Below are 24,971 nucleotides of genomic sequence, written 5' to 3'. Positions count from 1 at the left end.
CCTCTCTCCGCCCTGAGGCTCAGGAAGCAAAGGTGGAGAATCTGGGTGTGGCTTGGGTGTGGTCAGATGGGCTATGAAGGGATCCAAGTGAGACAACCATGTTGAGGCGCTTTAGGACCACCTTGAGACTGCCAGGACTGCTGGGGCTCTCCCTAGAGTCCCATCCTGCCTTTTCAGAGGAGGCCTCTCCAAGGTCTGCAGTGGGCAGAATCCCAAAAAGATGTGACTTGCTTTTCAAATAAAGACGGTAAGCCTGCCATGAACCTGTTAGACTGGGAAGATTTTTCTGCATCCAGTAGCGTAGCGTGGGGGGTGCAGGGGGGGCCGGCCGCACCGGGCGCAACATCTGGGGGTTAGGGTTAGGGGGCGCAAATCCACGGGTTAGGGGGCGCAAATTACTTGCCTTGCCCCGGGTGCTGACAACCCATGCTACGCCACTGTCTGCACCTTGTCTTGAACCTTATGGAAGGGGGCCAATGAATGTTCTACGTTAGTAATTATGGATGGAATTCAATGTTGTTCCAAGACAATTGTTCCATTGGTGCTCGTTTGATGGAACCACCTCCCCTCTCCTCCCTGCACACTGTTCTGGGGGTTCTCTCAACACACACACACACACACACACACACACACACCAGTTGGGGCGGGGGCATGTGCAGGGGGAGGAGAGATGGGAAAGCCCGGTCATGCTGCTATTCTTAAGTTAATATACTGCTCATCACAAGACCATGAGGCAATTTACAACCTAGAATACAAAGGTCAATAAATATAGGTATGGTGCAAAAATCAAAACAGTCAGGTTTTTTTAGATTGTAAGCAACAACAACAACAACAAGCTACTCTGGGGGCTTTAAGCAAGCAAACAAAACTTGTATTTTCCTTTCGGAGATCTTAACAATTGGGACACAACTCACCCACCTAGAAATATACTCTGCCTCTTCTGTCCTCCACTCCCCCATGCCCATTTTTCCCCCTGGTGCCACCATTGCTAATTTGGCTTAGAAATTTACAACCAAGTGAGCTGAACCAGAATAGACAAAATCTGGACCGCTTGCCCCACCTCTCTTGAAATAGTCTGGGGGTTAGGTGGGGGACCATCGTGTGTTGATATTTCTGCATAGAGTGAAGGGCAGGAACTGGAGAGCAGTTCGCACAAATGGCCCTCTGGGTACTGCCAGAGCACTTTAATGTTGTTGTTCTCCTCACATTTCATCTGGCCACCTCCCTCCATTAGTGTCTTACTTCAATTGGTAAAGAAATTGGAGTTCTTGTTGGAAATACACTAAAAAGGATATACCAAGAGCTCAGGCCACAAGTTTCAATATAAGGAATAATTCCTACTCGAGAGTTGAAAAGAAAAACGTGTATATTCTGCTATGAATAACAATTTGAAGCTGATAGTAAATTTAAACACAACGTGTAGGTACGATAGTTTTAAGTAAATTTAAACACAACGTGTAAGTACGATAGTTTTAAGGTAAAACGTTTAAGTACAGGAATAATGTAGTTTCAAATATGCAGTGATATAGTATAGAGGTACATGAAATACCAGTACACAACAATTATTTTGTACAAGTCTCAATGGCAATCAAAAGGAGTCCATATTATATAGAATCAGAATAAGGAATAAAGAATCAAATAGGGCCGAAAAGAAGTATCCGGAGTGTGAATCAGATGTACGACTCAGTAGTGGTGACCAGGACAGGGCCCTGTTTCGGAGTAAACGCCTTCTTCAGCTCGGTTTTTTGAGGACTATAAATCTGTTGGAAGTCTGTATCATTTAATTCTTTTATGTTTCTTTTTCGACATGCGTCTTAGATAATGGAATGCTCCCATTATCTAAGACGCATGTCGAAAAAGAAACATAAAAGAATTAAATGATACAGACTTCCAACAGATTTATAGTCCTCAAAAAACCGAGCTGAAGAAGGCGTTTACTCCGAAACAGGGCCCTGTCCTGGTCACCACTACTGAGTCGTACATCTGATTCACACTCCGGATACTTCTTTTCGGCCCTATTTGATTCTTACTTCAACTGGTGTCTTACTTCCAACGTGCCCTGGGCTATAGAACTCCTTTGGAGGCTGAGTCAATCCTATTGCCTCATTCAACCAGGACCACACCCTGACAGGATCACGAGCCCTGCTTCTTCGCCCTCTCCACCTGCCCAGCCCCAACCTGGGTGCTGTTAGGTTTGAGCGAGCCCTGGGTCAAATACTCCCCTGGAAGAGGAGGGGCACCATCACTTCGCAGGCTGCTCCCACCTCCCCGTCCCTGCAGCTACCCTACATATTGCTGTACAGGCATCAACACTGGCGAAGGAATGGACAGGCCCCTTGTTCATGCTCCCCCTCCCCGCCCCATAGCTAGCCTGCCAGGTTTGCCTCTTGCTCTCCACGTTCTGGGGGGGGATGTGTGTAAAGAAGAGCCTGCTGCGCACCTACCGCCTTCTCCCATCTCCTGTTTCAACTGTTTATTAATCCAAAATTGCAATGTTTTATTCTGTTATTTCCGTAAGCTGCTCATAGAGCTTCTCACAACCAAGCGGTCTGCTAATCTTATTAAATGAAAAGGACAGCATAAAGAAAAAGAGCGCGGGCCATTGAGAACTCGGGTATGAGGGCTGCGGCCAGAAATCTCACGCCATTTCTCACGGATAAATGATCCCCGATTCCTTTTATTTATTTCTTTTTTACCAGATAGGGCTAAGGCTACACATTCCCTCTCCTGGGGGGGTGGGGGAAACCCCGAACCCGGCACCCATTCGCTTTCTTGCAACTTCCCCATAACTTTCTTCCGCGCGGGCGGGGGCGGGGGGGTGGAGAGAGAAGAAACCACCCAATAGCAGCTCTCAAGGGGCAGGGCCGAAGTTGCTCCTCCCCAACTTAGAGAGGCGGGGGGTGGGCGCTTCCGCAGCTCAGAGGTGCAGTGCTTTCTCGTCCCATTTGGAGCTATGGCGTTGAGGGCGGCGGTGCTGTTGATGGCCTTGGCGCTTCAGGTGGTGAGTGAAGACGGGCAGCGAGAGCGGGAACCCCGGGGCGGCGGTGGAGAGCAGAAGGCAGCGCCGCTCTCCTCGCGAGTTGGGCGCAGGGCAGCGGCAGCAGGAGGGCTCCCCAAGGGCCGAGCGGCGTGCGCCCGCCTTCCCCGCCAGTCCTTGTTTTTAGTGCGCCGCCTTTCACTCCCCGCGGGAAAGTTGCCCCGCGTGGCGAAGCGGCCCCGGGTTGGGAAGCGCCAGGATCTCTGGAGCGAGTTGTGGGGGCTCCCAGCAGCAGCAGCTCCCCCCGGCGCCGCTGGCTGGGACTGGTGGGGAGCGGGGTCCCCCTTCCCGCGGCATCCGGGTCTGGGTTTTCGCGGGGAAGCGCCTTCCTCGTGACCTGCTGCCGCCGCGGACCTTGCACCGCGGCTGATAAGGAAGCCAGCCGGCTCCCAAGTTTTGGCTCGCTTCGGCTTTCTCCCCACTGCTCAAAATGGCTCCTGCCCGCGCAGGCAATCGGACAGCGACGTTGAGGGTCGCCTTCTTCCGAAGAGCGGAAAGTTCACAAGGGCGGCGGTTGGCTTCTTTTGGGGGGGGGGGGGCTCTTGGAAGTTGGAGGCGCTTCGAGAGGGAGATCGGCTCCGCAGTTTCTCAGTTAGGCTTTGCACTTCCGAGAAACGGTGGGAAGTCAGTGGAAACGAAAGTGGGATGGGCGTAGGCGTTCCCCAGGGGGTCCTCTTGCGACCCGCCTTCAAATCCGCAAGCCAAAGCGATTCCCTTCTCCGTCTGAAGTCAATTCTTGATGCTGCAGTAACCATTAATGGTGACGTCATTCATTGAGGGTAACGGCATGTTAATACCCTGTGACGTCAGGCAGAGGGCTTCCGGGATTCGAGAAGACTTTGCTTTTCGCGTTCTTCGACACATTCAGAAACACTTGGCGGCTCCCCCCCCCCTTTCCTCTCCAATATCTGATTTTCATTACGTCTATTCCTATGTTCTACTGCAAATAGTTTAATAAAGATGATCGGCCCGAAATATTTTTACTAGCCTAGCTCCTGGTATGCAAACACTTTTTCCACCTTTATGGCCTGAAAGGTGGGGGAATCAGTTTAAATAGTTGATATCTGTGACAGGATGATTGCTTGAGACAGAAATGCTTTTAGGAAGATTGAAATGGGAAAACAACGGGGCAGAGCCCTATGTTTGGAGAAGCTAGATTGGTAAAGAAAGAGGGATTTATATGCATGGTATATGCAGACGGCGCTGTGCACTCCCATTTTCCCCTACCGGAATTCCCTGTTTACATTTACAACGTGTTTAACTGAAACGCTTCTTTGATGTGTCTAGATCCAGCTTTAGTAGCTCTTCAGATGTCCAAGACTGGTAGAGTAGTTGGGAAATCAGTTGTACTAGACCTGCTGTTGGCCAGCAAAATGCAAGCTGCACATCTGTACTTCCAGAGGAGTAACCCCTCCAAGGGCACAAGAGGGTTTACTTTTGAATGAGTGTCCATAGGCTACTGCTGTTAGGCCTGCAGTTCTATTCCTTCCTAGGAGTAAGTGCTATTGAGCATGGGTGGGACTTGCTCTGGAACGAAGCAGTTTAGGATTGCAGTATTGAATGTATTCAAGCTTTGAATGGATAAAACTTTTCGGTTCCCTTTAAAAGTATCACTTTCCTCATCGCTCTATATATCCAACCACATGGTTAAGTGTAACAGGGCAAATGTGGCTTTAAAAGTTCTATTTAGTAATGTTTTATTATACAAGCCGTCTTAGAGTTTACCTTCTTTCAAAGATAGGGGTATAGGGCTTTAAAACAATTTTTAAAATACCTGCTTATGGTACTACCTACTCCACAGAATACCCTGGAAGCAAGAAATTTTCTACTTTTTCTACTTTTAATTTTCTACTTTGTAATCTCAATTATTTAATTTAAAAATTATGTATCAGGGTACCAAGCATTCAAACCATAACAAATGTGACTGTTATATGCATTTTATGTTACTTTTTTGTTTTTTTGTTTTGCTCTCTCTATGTAAACACATATGTTTATGAATGGTTGTGGATTTTATTAGTTTTTGTACCTTGTTTACAGCGTATATAGCATGTCTTTGTTGCTGGCTGATTTGCTGCTATTGCTTTGCAATTTGCAGCTACTGTATAGCTTGTTTTGATGGACAAATTTAAACAAAAGCATAAAGAAAAGTGACCAGGCCACTGGATATTCGTGTGCTAATTTCAAACTGCAGGTGGACAGGGGTGGTTGTAATTTTGATTGTTTTCCCCTAGGAAAACTAGCACAGACTTCTCCCCGACATAATATTTATTTATTTTGCAGTGAATTTTTATGCATCCCCTCTATAGCAGTCAGGACCAGTACACTGTAAAATTAAGTTATTAAGTTCAACAAGTGCTGCTTAGCAGATCTGGCCTTGTAAGGTTCCTAAATGAGAGCACACGTAGGTACCATAGGCAAGGTGCTATATTCCAAAGGCTGCAATCCCATACAGACACAGTTCCCCCATTTGAACATAATGGGGTTTGCTTCTAAATAGGCATGATTAATATTGCACTGTAAATTCACTGAAGAATTTAACTTTTCTTGTAAATTTTCCTTGGACTATGGCAGTATAAGTGCAGCTGATATTACCACAGCAGCTTCGAAATGTATCTTACAGATTTAGATTGAAGTAATTTCCAACTAAGTCTCTGTGATTCTAAACACAGACAATTTTCAAGTAAACGCGATTTTTTTTCAGTTGGAATGTAAGGTGGAATGTTCTTGATTGTTAAATGTCTCAGTAACATTAGCAATTTGATAAAATGTTAGCATTAAAAATAAATACTGAATGTCTGAAATGTAATTTCTCCATCAGCCTCTGCCAACCCAAGGGGAAAATAACAGACTTTGCATCTAGGTAACAAGCCACATAACAGCATTTTCACAAAGTGCATTCTTTTAGTGGTCAGTAGATGCCACAGAGAAAAACTAATGTGCACATCCTAATTAGTTTTTGCTTTCTTTCACTACTAAATCACCTTGAGATCATTGTGCTTTAATTCACTCTGTGTATTGCATTTTCACCCTGGTTCTCAAACTGAGTGCAAGGAAGAAAAGAGTCTCTTCTGCTGAAAGAGCCTAGATGGGGCATCTAAGTCATAATTAAGGTTTTTTTGAAACATGGGCATCACATTTAGTATATCTAGGAGCAACTTTCTAGTCTTTTGTTATTGAAATCTCTCCAGCTATCTCCCTGCTTTTGGTTTACAGCCTAGTGTTCAAGGCACAACTTGGAAATTCATTCTGTTTAAATCAGCAGGATAGGAATATAGGAAGCTGCCACGTGCAATTTCAGACCATTAGTCCACTTAGTCCAGGGTGATTTACACTTAACTGGCAGTGACTCTCTGGGGTCTCTTGCAGAACCCTGCATCTGATCCCTTTCAACAGGACACCGCTCTCAGCTGGCCCCTGCCATCCTTGCCTTTTTACTTACAGCCAGTCTAAGGCGTGACACTTGCTGTCAACTTCCTCCTCAGCCTCCTCACCCTTGTACAGTTCAGCAGGGAGGAGGATGGGGAACAAAACTAGAATCTCCTGGTTCTGCCTGTCATTGGCTGCAAGTAGCGCCTTTCATTGGCTCTGACTCCGCCTACTGTTGGGTTCCTTGCCTGGTGTCCTACTAGTCCCAAGGGATACCAGCCACCATTTGGAATTGGTTGTGAGGCCTTTTTTGTACAAGGCAAGTGATCTACCACTAAGCTATGTACAGTAGTCCATCCCAAAGTTGAGTTTGGCCTTATCTCTACCACCCCTAGTGGTAGGGCCTATTCCTACTGCACAACAGGCTCACTGTTTCCCATTGCAGAAGTTTATGCTGTGTGCTAACAAGGGTGGTTCTGATCTCTTTCTTTGTCACGCATTTAGGCTCAGAATTAATGGTTGAACGTGTAGGTTTTTATCTTGTCTCTGATCAGTTTGAGAACCACACCTTTTTACCACTAATCATCTTTCAGTGTCAGAGCCGACCACTATATTTATATGTGCAGCTTAAAAGTAGAGTTCCAAGTTGTGAAATTGCAATCTGAATTCTCCCTGTTTCCAATAGCCTGAAGCCAGGAGGGCTTAGGGTTGGAGAAGTTCATGGATCACTCAGAAAACTCATGTTGACTAATAGATTGAACAATCACATTGTGAAAATCCCACTGGCATTGGTGAAGCTGCTTAGAAATTGAAATGTTTGTGCTTGCTAATACAGCCAAGATTTTTGGTGAAAGTGCTGCTCCAGAACTGTCCCATTTTAACATCCCGGATTTTATTTTATAATATAACATTCCAGTCCTCAGAGGTGTGCTTGAATGTAAGACGAGTGTCCAGTTCTTCATGTCAAAACAACTTCGTGTGTTTCTTGGCTTGCTTGCATTTTCCATTCAGCAGAACTTCCTAACTTGCACTTCCGCTCCAGTTGTAGCACACTGATCCGGATTGTATAAATTGCAATAAGGAGCTGGAGTTAGGCTGCCTTTCTTCTCATGGAAATGAGTGAGTTGGCATTAACTTTTCAGCACATCATGAACTTCTGTCCATGCTACTGTCCAATTCCTTCTTCAGTTCGAAAAGCAGGAAGCCCACCGTTTGCATGCAGGACAAGAGTAAACCCTTTAAAATAATGTATGTCTCATATCTGGGATGGGGAACGCAGCTGTTGCTCCTAGACTACAACTCCCATCATCCCATTGGCCATGCTGACCAGAAGGCCACAGCCTCCCCATCCTTGCCTTAAAGCTTTACTGCTTGCCTTTCCTCATGTCAGAGGGTATTTCTTATTGCAGGAAACTCTTTTACCCAAAATGTCAAAAGGAGTTTTGCTTGGTGCATTTATTATGTGGGAAAGATTGTTTCACACCTCTTTTTCTGGTTGCTATGAGGAGAATAAAAGTTTGATATGAGTGTTTAAAAAGCAAAATTTGAATTGAGCTCTACTTGAAAGCTTAGCAAAGGAATGTTTAGGTGTTCTCCCTGTGAATATGCTGAAGTCCTGGAAAGTGAGTTTTTAAATAGCCAATAAATCTCATATTAAGATGGGATGATGGACCTGGGAAGTCCATTCCTATGAAGCCTGTCTCTCTGAATCTCTTTAGGCTGAATCTCCACGGTTGATACCTCAATGTGATCATGGACAATATCTTGATTCTGGGAGACATTGTTGCAAACTATGCCCTGCAGGTAAGTGGTCATGCAGTAGCTTATATATTTAGCAAAATAACGGAGTCTCTCTTTGTTGGAAAGGCATAGGCAAACTCGGCCCTCCAGATGTTTTGGGACTACAGCTCCCATCATCCCTAGCTAACAGGTCCAGTGTTCAAGGATGGTGGGAATTGTAGTCTCAAAACATCTGGAGGGCTGAGTTTGCCTATGCGTGCTCCAAAGCTTATTGAAAAGGATTTGTTCATCATGTTTAGCATTTATATGGTACTCTTTCCTATATATTTCATCAAAGACTATCTCAGCTATTCTGTCAAATAGGCAAATATTAGGGCCAAAGCACACATTTATGTGTTTATTGAAACGTGTATGCTGGTTTGCCAGCAGTAGTGCAGATTCACTTTAAAGGTGAAATAGATTGTGGGGGAGGTGGAAGCAGTTATTTATGGTATATCTTCCTCCTCTTCTTTTCTCCCCTGCTCCTGCCTTTGGGAATTTGCATCCTTTATGGAAAAAAATATTGTACTCTTTATCTGTAAAATGCCTCTGACTTGGGAGCTTGTCAAGAAAATGATTTCCTGTTGCAAAAGTGAATAAATTTCAGAAAGGTTAGGAACCATTTAAACCAGTGTAAGCTTTCTGGTACCATAGCTCAGTCAGTAGAGCACAAGACTCTTAATCTCAGGGTTGTGAGCTTGAGCCCCATGTTGGGCAAAAGATTCATGCATGGCAAGGGGTTGGACTAGATGACCCTCTGGATCTCTTCCAACCCAGTGCTAAGGAGATCATACTGTTGGGCAAGCAGAATTGCTTGGGCTTGTAGAATAGTCTCCCCTCGCATCCTGTTCTGAGGGATCTCCCAACCCTCCGAAGGGGGATAGCCCCGTTATGTGAGCAGGAGTCTGTACATTGGCTTCTGCTAGCACAACGGGGTAGTTGAATTCAGCCTTTACTCAATTTCATTTGTCCAAAGCCTTCCTCCAAAACGGAGACTCTCCTCCTCTCTCCCTTTTTGTGCTCACACATATCACTTGAGGTAGTGTTAAGCTGAGAGATGATGGCTGCCCCAAGGTTGCTAGGGGCCTTCCCAGTCTCAGTTATCTAATCTACCCACTATGGTACACTTGTCCAAAAATATGCTTGTGTTAGATTTGAAAGAATGATAAGGAGCTACATTCAATTATTAAAGCCTAAATGTAACACCCTTTTGAAATGTTCTGCATTTAAAACAAATTTCTGGTTTAAATATTGGAAAAAGGCACCTGTGCCCCACCAGTGGAGCACCCCATTTAGGGACCTGCTGCTACAGGTGCTCAATCTATTCCTGTGTTTTTTGAGGGGGCATAGTAGGGACCTCTGGCAGAGCTCTTCTGCAGCAGACTGACACTTCTCTCACTCCAGACAACAGCTCTGGGGATTAGTCCCCTGCAATTCTGTGGAATTCTCTTTCCAGTAAATGTGCAGCTGACCTGTGTAAACACACGTAAGATTGGGCTGCATACATTCTTTATAGATTGGCACCTTTGTAACCTTAATTTAAGCAAAAAGGTTCACATTGCAGATAAAGTCAGAGGCATGCATTCTGCAAATACCTTAATTAACATGCTTTTAACCTTGAATTTTTTTGATGTCCCCATATAATAGGTACCTATGTTGCTGAAAGCTGCATTACGCCACATACTTCTGGAATTTGTGCACCCTGCCAGGAAGGAATAGACTACACTGCTCATGCAAATGGATTTCAGAAATGCTTGATTTGTGATGATTGCAAATCTGGTACAGTATGGTTTTGTGAACTGGTTGCTTTCTGACGCTAGGGTTTTAAAAGGTCAGCTGTCTTCTCCCAGTCAGTTGTATTTTGTTTTGCTTTAATAGTCTGCTGAAGGGATCCACCACAATCTATTTAAACTATGGTCCTCCAGAATGGTGCTGAACTACATCTCTCATCATCTCTGGCTATTGGCCATGCTGGCTGGGGCTGATGGAGTTAAGTAACATCTGGAGGGCAAGAGGTTCCCTGACCCTGATTTCCCACCCACTTCATGACCTAGAAGTGGGACCACCTTGAATGCTAGTTCTTGCCAAGGCAGTGTTCACTTAGGGATCTTTGAGTTGCTTTGTATCCTTTGTTGTTGTTTAGTCATTTAGTCATGTCCGACTCTTCGTGACCCCATGGACCAGAGCATGCCAGGCACTCCTTCTTCCACTGCCTCCCGCAGCTTGGTCAAACTCATGTTGGTAGCTTCGAAAACACTGTCCAACCATCTCATCCTCTGTCGTCTCCTTCTCCTTGTGCCCTCCATCTTTCCCAACATCAGGGTCTTTTCCAGGGAGTCTTCTCTTCTCATGAGGTGGCCAAAGTATTGGAGCCTCAGCTTCAGGATCTGTCCTTCCAGTGAGCGCTCAGGGCTGATTTCCTTAAGAATGGAGAGGTTTGATCTTCTTGCAGTCCATGGGACTCTCAAGAGTCTCCTCCAGCATCATAATTCAAAAGTATCAATTCTTCGGCGATCAGCCTGTATGGTCCAGCTCTCACTTCCATACATCACTATTGGGAAAACCATAGTTTTAACTAGACGGACCTTTGTTGGCAAGGTTAATCTATTGGTTCTCTAAATGTTTTGAACATGTGGCCCTTCCTACACTTTAATGCTTCTATGAAAAGAGAGGATGACCATTGACAATTTTAGGAAGCATTGCAGATTTATTTCTATCCTTTTTTTTAGGTTTTGAAATGGTGAAAAGCTGCACTGTGAAGAGTAACACTGAATGTCGATGTAAAGCCGGGTATTACTGCCCCGCAAGTTGTGAGGAATGTGCTAAGTGCAATACACAGTACGTACATTAATGGGTTAGTGTGGCTGTCTTTAGAGAGAGGCTTGGGTACTGTTGGCGCAGATTGACTTTAAATAAGTGATCTCTTATAATAAAAAAACACCCAAGAAAAAGGCAAATTTTAAATAATTTGTTTTTAAATCAGGTCTCTTTTTGGTACTTGTATTTCCTAAGAAATGAGGCATACTGGTTGGTTGATATAATGATTGGCAGAAAAGTGCAAAGCCCCTTTGTGCTGGGCAAATTGAGGGCTGCATTGGGTGGAGGAAAAAGCAAACTTAGATGCAGGTTCTTAAGAGTTACAGTTTTCATAATGACCAGGTGAGTTGGAAACAATACAGGTAGTCTAATGGAATAGCTTCTACTAGGTGATAGTTAAGGGGGGAGGTGATCCAGCAGAGTTGATGGAATTTGAAAGATAATAGCTGAATTGTTTAGGTGCTTACGGTCCGTTTAAATTTTAACAATTTTATATTTACCGTATTTTTCGCACCATAGGACGCACTTTTTTACTCTTAAAAAGTAAGGGGAAATGTCTGTGCATCCTATGGAGCGAATGTGTGGTCCCTGGAGCCAAATTGCCGGAGTGCGGCACGCTCTTGGACTGCTCTTTGGTGGTGGTGGTGGAGCTGCACTCCTCTGCCGGCAGCCTCGGCTTCCCCCTGCAGCCCCGGGAAGCTTTGGAGCAACGGAGGGCTGTGCGCCCATCCCCCACGCTCCTGGCTGCTGAATGGGGGCAGTGGGGAAAGCCGCACTCCTCTGCCGGCAGCCTCGGCTTCCCCCTGCAGCCCCGGGAAGCTTTGGAGCAACGGGAGGGCTGTGCGCCCATCCCCCGCGCTCCTGGGCTGCTGCATGGTGATGGGGGGTGCTGCTCTGCCAGCAGCCTGCCCTTCCCCTCAAGCTTTGGAGCAGTGGGCAGGCTGTTCTCTGAGAGAGGGGAGGAAGAGGACGGAGAGGAGTGGGACCAAGAAGCTGGGTGAAGGGAGAGGAGGTACCATAGGTTGCGTGAGTGGAGAGTCATGGTAGAGGGCAAAGGAGAGGGAGCAGTGAAGGGGAGAACTTGCAGACGTCACCTGAGGAGTTTGGGTGAAAGGGATGGAGAGGAGGAGGCGGGAAAAGGGGACTGTGCTGCTTGGGGAGGGGGAGAAAAAAGTGGGGAGAAGGAAAGCCTCCCAAGCCGGCAGCTGAGAGGCTCTGCTCAGCTGTTTCTTGACTGTAATTCAAGTAAAGGGAATGATTGTGAGCAGCAGGCTGAGAGAGGGGAGGAAGAGGACTGAGAGGAAAAAATGTGGCATTAGCAATGCTTTGGATGGAAACGAAGATGGTATTTTACATGAAGATAGCGAAGAAAGTGATGTCAGTGATTGTGAGCAACTGAGCTTCATAAATTCTGACTCTAGCAGTGATGAATTCTTGGGGTTCACAGAAGACTAGAAGAGTACTCAAACCTTAAAGTCTCTCTTCATTTGTTAATGACAGTGATGATGGTTCTTAATGCCATTGTTGACTGCTGTTCACTTTACATGGCTGTAATATGATTCTGATATACAGTCGCTTATACAACATTTGATTCAGAATATTTTTTCCTTGTTTTCCTCCTCTAAAAACTAGGTGCGCCCTATGGTCGGGTGCGTCCTATAGAGCGAAAAATACGGTAAAATAAGAATGCTAATTTTAAAATTTATGAAAATTAACTTTTAAAAATAAAATATTTATTATTGGTCATCCATAATGTGAGAACTTCTCGTAACCTTTAATAGCAAATTCATGTTCTATGAAGTTTGCACATCTATCTGAAGAGACAAGTTTAAGCTGCACGTCTTTAGAAGGCACAGATGCCCTAGCTGATTAGAAAGTCTGTCATCTTCTTTTTAATCCTAACATCTAGGTGTCCTGAAGGGGAGATTCTTGTGGAAAACTGCAGTGCCACTACAGATATTAAGTGTGTCTCTTCTACAGGTACAGTATGAACACTATGTTTTCCAGAATGACCGCCTTTCTTGCTTTTTGTAGTGGGTGGCCTCAAGCCCTAGTGCAGGCATAGGCAAACTCTGCCCTCCAGATGTTTTGGGACTACAGTTCCCATCATCCCTGACCACTGGTCTTGTTAGCTAGGGAACATGGAAGTTGTAGTCCCAAAATATCTGGAGGGCTGAGTTTGCCTATGCTTGCCCTAGTGGAATTGAGTACTCTTGAAGTACTCATAGCTAGCTGACTGGAATAGTGAGCAGGAATAGTCAACGCTACAACATTTTGTTGCAGGTTCCACTTTTTATTTATAAAGCACCTAAAAATGTTTAGGTATGGTAAAAAGATAAGAGATAACTGGCCCTGCCCATAGTGTTACCATTTCAAAGCCTGTTTAGAGTGGAAATGGAAAACTATTATACTTTTGGCAGCTTTGCCTGCTATCTCCTATGGTAAATGGTTCAGGAATCAAATCCTCTATTCTCTCAAGACTTCAGGGATCCACCTCTTCTTTTTCCAATGAAATACTCACATTAGCAGAAACAGTGTAATATACCAGGGTGCAAATAACTACATGACAGCCTGAATCTGCAACTGGTTACCTTTCTGTACAACTAACACAACTTGAAATTGGTGACAACAGCAGGATTGAGACTACAAGGAATACACCTCATTTGGACATAATGTGAAATCATAATTTCTTGCTACATTTGACCTAGTCCCTGCGGTTTGGGGGTTGCCTATGGCATGGGGGTAGAGGATCTGTGGCTTTCCAGATTTTTCTGCAATACAGCTGCCATCACTTCAGTCCTGCTAGCTGGAGCTGATTGGATTTGTTGGGATACTCAAGGAGGTGAGATGGCCTCGACCAGGGCCAGAGCCTTTTAAGCCCTGGCCCCAGCCTGGTGGAACGCTCTGTTGCAAGAGACTAGGGCCCTGCGGGACTTGACATATTTCCTGCAAGACGGAGTTGTTCCGCCAGGCCTTTGGCCCGGGCCCAGTCTTACCCCCTTTTTTCTATGGGACCCTGTATGTAAGTGGCCTCCTTGACTCTTTCTATTGCCCCATATGGGACCAGCATGGGTGGCCGGGCCTGGTGAACATTTAATATTCCTTACCCCTATGGCTGTGATTTGTGGGTTCCCACTTGATTTTAAATGTGATTTTGAACTGTATTTTAATCAATCATTTGATTTAATGTTTTTAATGTATTATATATTTGGTGTTAGCCGAGCTCGGTCTTGGCCGGGGAGGGCGGGGTATAAATAAATAAATTATTATTATTATTGTTATTGTTATTATTACCACTGGTTTTACAATAAGAGGTTTTTGCAATAACCTGTTTTGCCTCTGAGCAGACCTGTGGATGCATTCCTGTTCTGTCTTGCTCTGGCCTGAAGCAAAAACTCAGGATAGGAAGCAAACTTGCAGTAGTGTAGGTTTTCCAGAAAATCAATAATTAGGAAATCAGCACATTTTCAGGTGCCCTAACAAGTATTCTGATTTTGCACATTTGATTTGTTTTGGGAGAGTAATGCTAAATAATTCGGAACTGCCAAGCTTCTGCTTGCCTAGTATTTTTTTTAAGTGGCACCCAATCGTTGTTATTAATGAGCTTATGAAACTGAACATTTTTCACCCCACATTGCTGCGTTCTTGGGAGATAGTGGCTTGTGTCTTCCTTCGTGGCCCCCTTCCTACGTTTACTATCAGAGGCACCCGGTAAGTTTTTGTAAAGCATGAGTCAATTATGTTACCCAAAGCAAGCTGGGTGTATCTTTCACCAATATTTCAGCCCAAGTGAAAGATTCTGGTGATTGGGACCTGTTTCTAATGTGCTTTTTTTTTCTCTTTAGTTTCAGAAACCAAGAATACCACTTCATCTTATATAGCCATTGCATTTATTGTTGCTGTTGTTGCTATCATTGTCTTTGGTGCTATTGCATTATTTCGCTGGAAGTCTACAAGAAATGGTTTCTGTCAAAGCGATGAAGGTAATTTCCTAAAAAACAGCTAGGATTTGGGAAAGCCAGTGGGAAGGACCAGCACTCAGTGGCCGAGGACATGTGTAGCTTGCAGAAGGTCCCAGAACCAATCCCTGATCTCTCCAGGATCAGACAGTAGGTCATGTACAATACCTCTGCTTTTGTTAAATAGTTAATACTGGACTAGATGGACAAATAGCCTTATCATAGGTGACACAGAACTGGGGTGGGGTAGCCACCTGAGGACAAATAGACAAAACTGCTGTGGGTAATTGAAGGAAAAGAATTTTCCACCTGCAAACTATAATTTAACCATAAACTGGAAATTAAAATAAGTCTTCAGTACTAACAACATTTTATTTGAAAGTTAGGTAAAGGTAAAGGGACCCCTGACAGTTAAGTCCAGTCGCGAATGACATTAGGGTTGCGGCCCTCATCTCACTTTACAGGCCGAGGGAGCCGGCGTTTGTCCGCTCCGCAGACAGTTTTTCTGGGTCATGTGGCCAGCACGACTAAACCGCTTCTGGCCAAGCCAGAGCAGTGCATGGAAATGCCATTTACCTTCCCGCCAGAGCGGGACCTATTTATCTGCTTGCACTCTGTGCTTTCGAACTGCTAGGTTGGAGGAGCAGGGACCGAACAACAGGAGCTCATCGCGGGGATATGAACCACCACAAGTCCAAGCGGCACGGTGGTTTAAACCACAGCGCCACCTGCATCCCTATTTGAAAGTTAAACACCATCAAAATCAGCGCCTGACGTCAGAGACAGCAATATACCGTAGTGTTAAGGAGGGCATCCCGTTGGTGCAAGTGCTTCTGCTTGCCCAATGGAACAGTGTCCCCACCCTCACCCGTATTCTGCTCTGGGAGTTCTGATCTTTCCACTGTGTTAATCATAAAACTAAGAATGAAGAGAACATGACAGTCATGTCATGTCCATTTTAATTCCAACCGTCTTATGTCTTGAAATACTTTCAAAGTTGCTGTCTTATGACCCAGTACACTGATATATAAACATTTATTTCTCTCTCTCTCCATTCCTGTCAAGAAACTTCTACTCAACCTTGGTGGGTAAGTGTCCATAAATGTCATTCCTTATTATAGAAACATGCCTGGTATACTTAGCTTCCTGCCTTTGGTTGGACAGGGCTGGAAGCTGTCGTTGTGGGATGTGTCAAGCAGGACATTGTGGTCAGTTCCTTTCCGTTAGTCTCTTGCATCTCATAATCTCATTGATGAGTTATAACCCTGTTAAATTTGCAGCTTGGTGACATATTTTTAAACACCTGGGAGGGGGGATATGCAGTCTCATTCAAAAAAGAGTATGAGGTTTTTTTTTGCTAGGTCAGGTAATCATGGAAATAAGGGAACTACTTTTTGAAATCCTTTGCTATACTGGGTTCCATGTGCTCAGCGCTGTGTGCTGTTGCAGTCATGATAACTTGTCATGATATAGTGCAGATATCTAGTACACAAGTGATAGTGGCTCAGTTTATTAACTGTGGGCCAATGCTAGAATGCAATTTGGCAAGCAGCATTATTGGAAAAACTGACAGAAAAATTTAAATTAGCAAGAGGTCAAAAGAAACATGTCAGTTTTTGTGCAGTTTGGTGTGACTTTATTGGCTATACACAAAAATGAGGCATATGGTAGAACAGTGCCATAGTTTACAGCACAGTCTGGCGTGCGTGAAGTACACATTTTAATTCCCCAACCACCACCTTCATATAAATTCTAATCATTATGGAAACAAAATACCTTTTACTTATACTCATCAATCTAAGCAATACACGTTAATATACATAATAATTTTGACACAACTTTGTTAGTATATTCAGAAATGTTTATTGTTTTACATTTATGTATTTGTTGCATGTCATGTGGTAGAACGTAAACAGAGATCTATCTCGGTATAACCATGTTTAAAAAATTAAATATGAAAATGAATAAAACCTATGTTACCAAATAATAATAATAATGAGAGATAACTATTGGTTGCATATAAAGTGGATCATTGATGCCTATGTGTACTTTAGCAGTCTATGGATTTGTGACTCAGCAATATGCCATGCTGGCATGCCAATATTGCCCACGCATGCATCAGCGATCCAGTTTGTTACACTGAGTGCATGCAACCCTTTATAGGGAAGGTTTTTTAAAAAAACAAAAACAAAGCACACCAGATCTTGCATTTAAACTGGGTCTCTGCTTCCAGGAACGCTGTAAGAAAAAGAATCCTGGACCAAATGGAGCTTCATCTGAATCGGTAAAACATTCTGATGTTCTTATGCTTAGGATGTGATCCTATACCCCAGGGGGGGCTAACCTGTGGCTTCCTGGTGTTGCTCTACTACAACTCCAGTCACCCCTTACCATTAGCCATCGTGGCTGGGGCTGATGACAGTTGGAGGTCCCTACCCCTGCTGTAAACAGGTGCATGGAAATAAATTTCCCCAGCTGAGTGTGTACTGCTGAGTAAACATGTCCAGGATTGTGCTTTTGACACAAGCAAGCATTCCTAAAGCTGACAACCATCTAGTACCAAAAGGGTTTTTTCCTTTTATTTGCAGCTGCTTATAAATCAGATGGAAAAGCCAGGTCCTGTATCAGAAAACAAGTTGCCTGGGAATACTGACAGAAGCGACCTGGCAGCGGGCAACACAAATGAAGAACCTCTCCTGGGAAGCACTGAATCCACTGCTGCAAGCCTGCAGCCCAATGTAAGAAAGTGTAGAAGCTGTTCAACTGGAATTTTCTCTATACCTGATGACTATGGGGTGGGAGCATCTCTGACCACTGGCCTTGCTAGCTAAATCTTATCAGAGTTGGGAGCTCAACAACATGTGAAGGGCCAAAGGTTTCCCCACCTCTGCTTTATGGTGGTGTGCAAGAAACTGATTAGGTTGCTGGCTATTTCTTAGGTACCAGCAATCCAAAAACAGCAGTTGGGAGCTCAAGCAAAGAATATACTTAAGGTAGATGGAAACAAAAAAAGCAAATACAGTGGTGCCCCGCAAGACGAACGCCTTGCAAGACGAAAACCCGCTAGATGAAAGGGTTTTCCGTTTTGGAGGCGCTTCGCAAAACGAATTTCCCTATGGGCTTCCTTCGCAAGACGAAAGCCCATAGGGAAATCTCCAGGACAGCGGGGAAGCGCAGCGCGTCTTTCCCCCTGTCCTCGGACCTCCTCCGAAGGCTGGCGGTGGGGCGGAGAGACCTCCTCCCGCCGCCAGCCTTTGGAAGGCTCCTCCGAAGGCTGGCGGTGGGGCGGAGAGACCTTCTCCCCGCGCCAGCCTTCGGATGGCTGTCCTGAAGACTTGCGGTGGGAGGAGGGTTTTCCTTCCCACCGCCAACATTCAGAATGCTGTTCTGAATGTTGGCGGTGGGGAGGAAAAACCCTCCTCCCACCGCAAGCCCCGGGAACAGAGGAGAAGCGCTGCACGCCTTCCCCTCTGTTCCCGTACCTGTCCTAAAGGCTTGCGGTGTGGAGAAAAGCCCTTCTCCGCACCGCCAGCCTGGCAAGCGGTCTCCATAGGAACGCATTAATTGATTTTCAATGCATTCCTATGGGAAACCGTGCTTCGCAAGACGAAAAACTCGCAAGAAGAAAAAACTTGCGGAACGAATTAATTTCGTCTTGCGAGGCACCACTGTATTGATAGAAGTATCTGAAATGTATCTCTAGAGTCTAGACTCACCTTACTTTCCATGTGAGTACTACAGTACTCCATCTTGGGATGGACCAAGATGGGGTACTTTAAGTTAATTAGTGTTGTTCACTGAGAATCATTCTCTGTACAGATTTAATATTTATATCCTGGTTGGATATTTGTGATGATTCATTGGCTCACAAATACCGTTGAATAGAGAGTTAAAGAATGTTAGGAAAAGTTTAAGCACTAAAAGATAAGAAATAGCAAGACAGAGTTGCCGTATTGAGTACAATTTATGTGGGTGTTATGTTCACACGTATAAGTGAAACTACGTATATTTGAAACACCATTGAAAAAGCCTGCAAGCATCCCATTATTCCCCTTTTGGTGACATTTTTGGGTCACTTCTGGGTTCAGCAGAATGTCCATGTGCACAATCGCACACATATTGGGCATACCTAAAATGGTCACTGCCTATATTGTTGTAAAATAAACCCCTTGAACATCGTATTTTAAAATATGGCCCTTTGCTTAATTATAATACTTTGAAGAAATGCTTCAATAAATTCTGTGACAGTCATCACTTTTGTAGCATGCAATAGGAAAGGTTGCTTAAAGTTTGTCAGTGATGTGTGGTTTTCTTCAAAAAGCTATTCCACAAAGCTAAATTGCTACTGCTAATGAATTTTTGTAGAACTGTTTATAAATATAACATGGCAACTACCCTAAAGCAAATCATATGAATTCTTTATCTCTGAATTACTACTGAGATTTATGGCGGTTATTCCCCCCCCCCCCCAGTTGCAGGGGTCAAGGCAACAACCTGTAGTAGTTGTGGTGGCGTCGGCTGAAAATTCTGATTCTGTTAAAGGTAAGTCTTTCCAAGTGTTGTTTTCCCCATCCCACGATCTGTAAACCAGCAGAAGTATTGAGAAAGTATTTTTCCTGATTTTAACCTGATGTAAAATGATGGTAATCCAGTATTCATGTCTGTCCCAATTTTTTATTGGCTATGTTCTTAAACTTTAGGAAATACTTAAAATTTTATGTATGTGAATAAGTTGATTCTTTTCAACTTTGATTGTTCCGATTAAAATGTTTTATTACACCAAATGTGCTGAATTCAAGAAGTTCCAATACGAGAAAGCTATGGAAGGCAAGCATGCAGAACAAGAGGCCAGTAGTCATTGACCCATGTTTTGCAGAGACAAATTCTGTCTTACATGAACAGAAATGCAGCATTGAAAACAACCATACATATTTAACTGAAATAGCAGTATGTTGAGCACTATATAGCTGGTATTTGTGTCTTTTAAACTAGATGTTGCAGAAGAAAGGAGGTAGTATCACATTGAAAGAAAAATCTATAAAGTTTTTTTGAACTGCAGTTCACTAGCATGCGAGTGTACTAAAAGTACACCTTCTAAACTAAACATTATCTTGTATTGTAGTGCTGAATGAAATCTATTTCGACTCAAGGAAGCAGGTACCACTGTATGACTGGAAGACTCTTATGAGAAAGAGTGGCTTAGAAGACAATGACATTGCTGAAATAGAGCATGATCACCCTTCACACACCGGTGAACAACGTTATCAGATGCTAAAAACTTTACAAAACAGATATGGCATTAACGATGCTTTGCTTAAATTATTAAATGGCATATGGGCTATGAAGCTTACACATATTTATGAGAATCTAACAAATGAATTAAAAAGCAAAGGTATAATAACACTGGAGACTAAAGACTAATATTTTGGTTTTTTAAATAAAACTGAACAAGAGCAGAATCTGCAAACTACAAACTGTATGGGTCTGCTGACCTTATTTTAGTGCGTGTAACTTTGCTGAGGATGTATAAGCAGAACACGCTGCTAATATGGTATGGAGACTAGTACCATTTGTCTGGAGGACAACAGTGCATGATGCAAAGCTACATCTATGTATTTTGTAACATCAAAATGTAAGATTGTAACTTGAGCTCCTGTGAATTGCTGTACTTGAACATTTTTGCAATGAAATCTGAGCAGCTGCAAACAGTTTGTCATTCAGGTTCAAAGAAGGTAGAAATGTACACAGTTCAAAATGATGCAATTTTACACCATTTCCAAATATGCAATGAAATTGTTACTGTAAGATACTCAGCAGAAAGGACTGGAGTATATTGTATCTTTAACACTTGCATTATCAGGAAAAAAATGTTCTTTATAAAATGTGCTTCCTATTGTGACCAAACTTCAGTGTAATACCAAAGGTTTTACATAAATTGCAAAGCGTTTTTATTAACGTTCAGCATGCTGAAACGAGACATAATTTGCTTGAAGCCAGAACTGCAGGGTTATAAAATCATGTAGAGGTGTTACTCCAGTGAAGAGTGGGGGCAGGGGGGGACTTTATATTTACAGTGAAATCTTAGAAATGTGAGATTTTATTTTTTGTATTTAAAAAATATATCTTTTGCAAATCTTTTATATTTAAACACTTGTCAATAAAACACTTCCTACTATTAAAATTCATTGCTTATGTCATATGTGGGGAAATTTACAAGGAAAAAAGTGAGATGAAAGGGAATGAAACAAAATGGCTCCAATTTACATAGCACTTAAAATGTCCAAAGAGCCTTAACAGTGCTTCATCCTTAGTTCTGAAGATGGGATGCTAGAAAATCGGCTTGCGGGGGTGGGGGTGGGGGGTTGAACAGATTTAGAATGTTTAACCTCACCATGGAGTGGATCCAGTTAAATTTATATTATGGGAATACCGGCACCTAAAAAACATCGAGCAGCATAGAAGGCATGAGAAATGAAATGAAAGACATTGGACGAAGTATATTTAAAAAAGCACTCCTATATTTGCCCCCCCCCATAGTTCCCCCCTTAAACGACTCAGCTGCTGTCAAGTTTTTAGAAGGAGCACCACTTTCCCACGGGGGGGGCATTAAAAGAGGATTGAGGACATGATGGAGGAGAGGGCTATCGGTGGCTACTGGCCACGATGCCTACGCTCTGCCTCCACAGTTGAGAGGAAGCCGTGCTGCTAGGAAGCTAGCCTAGGTGGGCCACCGGCCTGATCCAGGTGAGGTCTGTCCAGCGGTAAACAAGGAACAACTAGAGCGCATGCGCGTCAATCAATCAAGGACGGCGGTCACATGATCCGCATCTGGGCCGGAGAGGCGTCCCTGCGTTGCCTGGTCACGCAGCACCCGCGCTCACCGGAAGCGGCGCCTGGAGGCGGAGCTGCGCTTCCGGACGCGCCGTGGGTTGCATCAGCCTGTGTTGGCAGAGCGGCTTCGGCGGAGCGGAAGGAGCGGGATGGCGGCGTCGGCAGCCGGTGAGCTTTGCGCTTCTTGGGTTCCGAGTCCGGGCTGGAAACAAGGAGAGGCGCCGGGGCGAGGGCCGCGTCCCCTGGAGCAGAGGGGAGGGGGTGTGGAGCCACCGCCGGGTGGTTTTAGCTGTGCGGTATCTGCTGAGGCGCCATATGGGGCACCTGCGGGGCTTTCAGTCATGGGGTCCGGGGGACCACCTACCCAGGGCTGTCGTGGCGCTGCCCCGCTGGGTCTCCTGCGACTGCCAATGAGCGGCCCACGACGCTTTTGGTTGTCGTGGAATCCTCTCCGATGTGACTCACCGACGAGCCAGTTTCGATTCCCGGGCGCCACCGGCTTCCCTAAGCAGGCGACTTTCAGCCAAGTGAGGTTTCCCTTTCGTGAAATGGAGTTGGTCGTCTTCGCAACCTACGTCCCGGGGGCATTTGTAGGACCGCCTCTGGTTCCAACGGCAGACCCAGCGTCCTGGTCCCTCAAGGGGCCCGCCAGAGGGCCACTGGGGAGTGCTGGGGGCGCGGTGGGTGGGATTCGGATGAGTACTGCGCCTGCACCAGGAGGTTCCATGTAGCTGCTGTGCCTGACATTAAAAGGTCTGAGGGACAGGTCTCCCCAAGCCAGCAAGCATCACTGAATGCTGGGGCAGTGAATTGCAAACACAGAGTGACAGGTGTCACGAGAAACCTTATTATTGTTTATTAAATTTATGTACCGCTCTTCATCCAAGGATTGCAGGGTGGTTTACAGTATTTCCTTTTGTCAGTTCTGAATCTACTGCCAGTCGTTTTCATTGGCTGCTACCCTGATTTCTACTCTATTCATTTGCCTCATATCTTTCTGAGCTCTTGTCATGCCTTCCTTGTTCATCTCCCTGCCACGCCAGCAACTTAGCTCACTCCCCCCTCCCCCCGTGCGCCAGATTTAAATTTTCATTAAAGGAGTGATGTTCCTGCACTCTGGTATTTTAATTAAGATTTATTGGAAGTACCTTTTCCAGTGTTGTGCTCCTTTTTTAGAGGTGGGATGACCAAGTACATGGTACTCCAAACATGGCTTTGTATGTTGATTAATGTAGTGATTGTAAAACACTGTGTCCATTAGTTAGAAAATGCTGTGAGAACATAAGGAGAACATTTACCATACCCTTTTCTTTGCATGAGAAGGTGTAAGGTAAATAATATTTAAGGCTAGTGTAGATGATCCGTTTGACATGTTGTGAATTTGTCTTGGATCTTGCCCATTTGATTGTGCAGCTGCTGTAGTGCATGCTATTCAGATGCAATGCTGCTGAAAGCAGACTGAGAGACACCATGGCAATGTGGATTGAGCTGACTCCATCACATGACTGCTTCATGCATGCCAGCTGTTGCATGGATAGTCTCCATCCAGATTAAAGCTTTACCAAAAGGGTATTGTGAATTAGCCCTAAGTGATCGTGTTTTGGCAGCTATTAGTATTTGACTGCATTGAGGACCATGGCTTGAACAGAGCACACACTATTGATTATTCCAAAGCATTCCTGGTGTTATCATGTGGTCATCTGGTCTTGCTTAGGTCACTAGATGCCCTGTTATTAACCTGGGCTGTTACTGAATACAAATGTTTACTTCCACATAGGGTGCCAGGAAAAGTCTTCAGTACTATTTCTATTTTGGTAATACTAGTACTTTGTTTAGTTCATATGAAGGTAAGCCAAATACCATGAAAACATCAAGCAACTCCACTAATAGTGTTATATAAAAGCTTATTAGCCCTCAGGCCTTTGGATACATATCAGTTTCCAAAAATAAGGTCATTATAACTTTCTAATTGACAGTGCAATCCCTTGTAAGGCGACTCAGACATATGTCCTAATGGGACTTATTTCTAGGTATGTGTACAGGAATTCAGTCTGTCTCGACCTTCTTTATCTAATGAAGACTGCTTTGCTTACCTTGATGGAATCATCCCTGTTTGCTTCCATTTAAACTAGGGTTGGTTAGACATTTGTTTAAAGAAAACAATTGATCATATTTTAAAAATAGGAATTGCTTTCAGACTAGTCTCTGACATTGGTTCTGTCTAGGCCCTGAAATCCAGATACCATGCCATATCTATGCCCTGCCAGACTCCACATGCTATGATAGAGTATACTCTTATGACTCAATTGAGTAGCATGCAGTGTACTTAGCATTTCCATTTAAACACATAATTAAGTCTTTGAGGTAAATGTGCAGAACCATTAATTTAAAAAGAAAAGGGTCATCAGTTTGCATTCCAGAGCATGTATGTAAAAACCTGCAAGCTTTGTATCCTAGATCACTTAAATTTCAGGCAGTTGTCATGAGGGAGTTACTGTTTTTAACTACATATTTATTATGAGCATATTTATACCTTCCCACTTCCTCCAAGGATCTCAAGATGGCTTACAACAGCCTTCTCCAGCTGGTACCTTCCATATGTTTTGGATTACAACTCCCATCAGCCCCAACCAGTATTAGAAACTCAAATATATAAGCTAGGTGCCAAATGGCACCATAAATCTAGGTTACCGTCACCACAACGAAATGTCTATTCACCAGGGGGCTGGACTAGATTACCCTCGGGGTCCTTTGCAATCCTACAGTTCTGTGATTCTATGTTACATTGCTTGACTGTAGCTTGCTCTTAAAACAATTCACTTGTCCCAGTGCAAGAAGGAGAAAAACACACAGTAGAAAGGAAAATAATATTAATGATGGACTGAGGCAGAGGTTTTTAAACTGTGGTTGACAACCTGGTGCCCAGAAATAGCCACGTAGTCACAATTGGACCCACACCGGTAGCAAATTGCGCCTGGCATTTCTAACACTGAATTCAACATGGTGCTAAGTGGGGTATGCACTTTCCCTTCCAGAGCATGTTCCCTCAAACCCCAGAGCAAATGGGGGGGGCACGGGAGGAGCAGGGGAAGTCCTGTTGCACAAGAGGGCCTTGTTCCGCGCATGCAACAACTTAGTTGAGCATTTCTCAAACTTGGGAACCCAGCTGTTGTAGGACTAAA

General features: G+C 44.3%; 2 protein-coding genes across 4 annotated transcripts in view; both read left to right on the top strand.

The window, feature by feature from the left end:
* The first annotated feature begins 2,901 nt into the window (after window positions 1-2,901).
* LOC310748553 (tumor necrosis factor receptor superfamily member 6-like) lies at window positions 2,902-21,139 on the top strand. 2 transcript variants are annotated; one of them, XM_083584404.1, is made up of 11 exons: window positions 2,902-3,001; window positions 8,122-8,206; window positions 9,830-9,961; window positions 10,912-11,020; window positions 12,909-12,979; window positions 14,851-14,982; window positions 16,024-16,046; window positions 17,192-17,242; window positions 17,547-17,696; window positions 19,431-19,500; window positions 20,081-21,139. In XM_083584404.1, the coding sequence occupies exons 1-11, from the start codon at window positions 2,954-2,956 to the stop codon at window positions 20,377-20,379; spliced, it is 1,170 nt and encodes a 389-aa protein (XP_083440530.1). In that variant the 5' UTR covers window positions 2,902-2,953; the 3' UTR covers window positions 20,380-21,139. The 2 variants fall into 2 exon arrangements, with proteins under 2 accessions (XP_083440530.1, XP_083440531.1); XM_083584405.1 differs by lacking the exon at window positions 17,192-17,242.
* A 630-nt stretch (window positions 21,140-21,769) lies between these two features.
* The window catches only part of CARS1 (cysteinyl-tRNA synthetase 1), a 33,428-nt gene continuing 30,226 nt past the window's right edge, over window positions 21,770-24,971 (top strand). Inside the window, exon 1 of one of the 2 annotated variants that reach the window (XM_083588421.1) lies at window positions 21,770-21,957. In XM_083588421.1, coding sequence (XP_083444547.1) covers window positions 21,939-21,957 — 19 coding nt within the window. In that variant the 5' untranslated portion in view covers window positions 21,770-21,938. The remainder of the gene's footprint in view (window positions 21,958-24,971) is intronic. The other variant, XM_083588420.1, reaches the window with a different exon arrangement.

Source organism: Podarcis filfolensis (genome assembly GCF_964270895.1).
Source record: "Podarcis filfolensis genome assembly, chromosome: 1".
NCBI classification, from domain to species: Eukaryota; Metazoa; Chordata; class Lepidosauria; order Squamata; family Lacertidae; genus Podarcis; species Podarcis filfolensis.
Note: the sequence above shows the minus strand (reverse complement) of the source record. Positions and strands in the feature narration are given on the sequence as shown.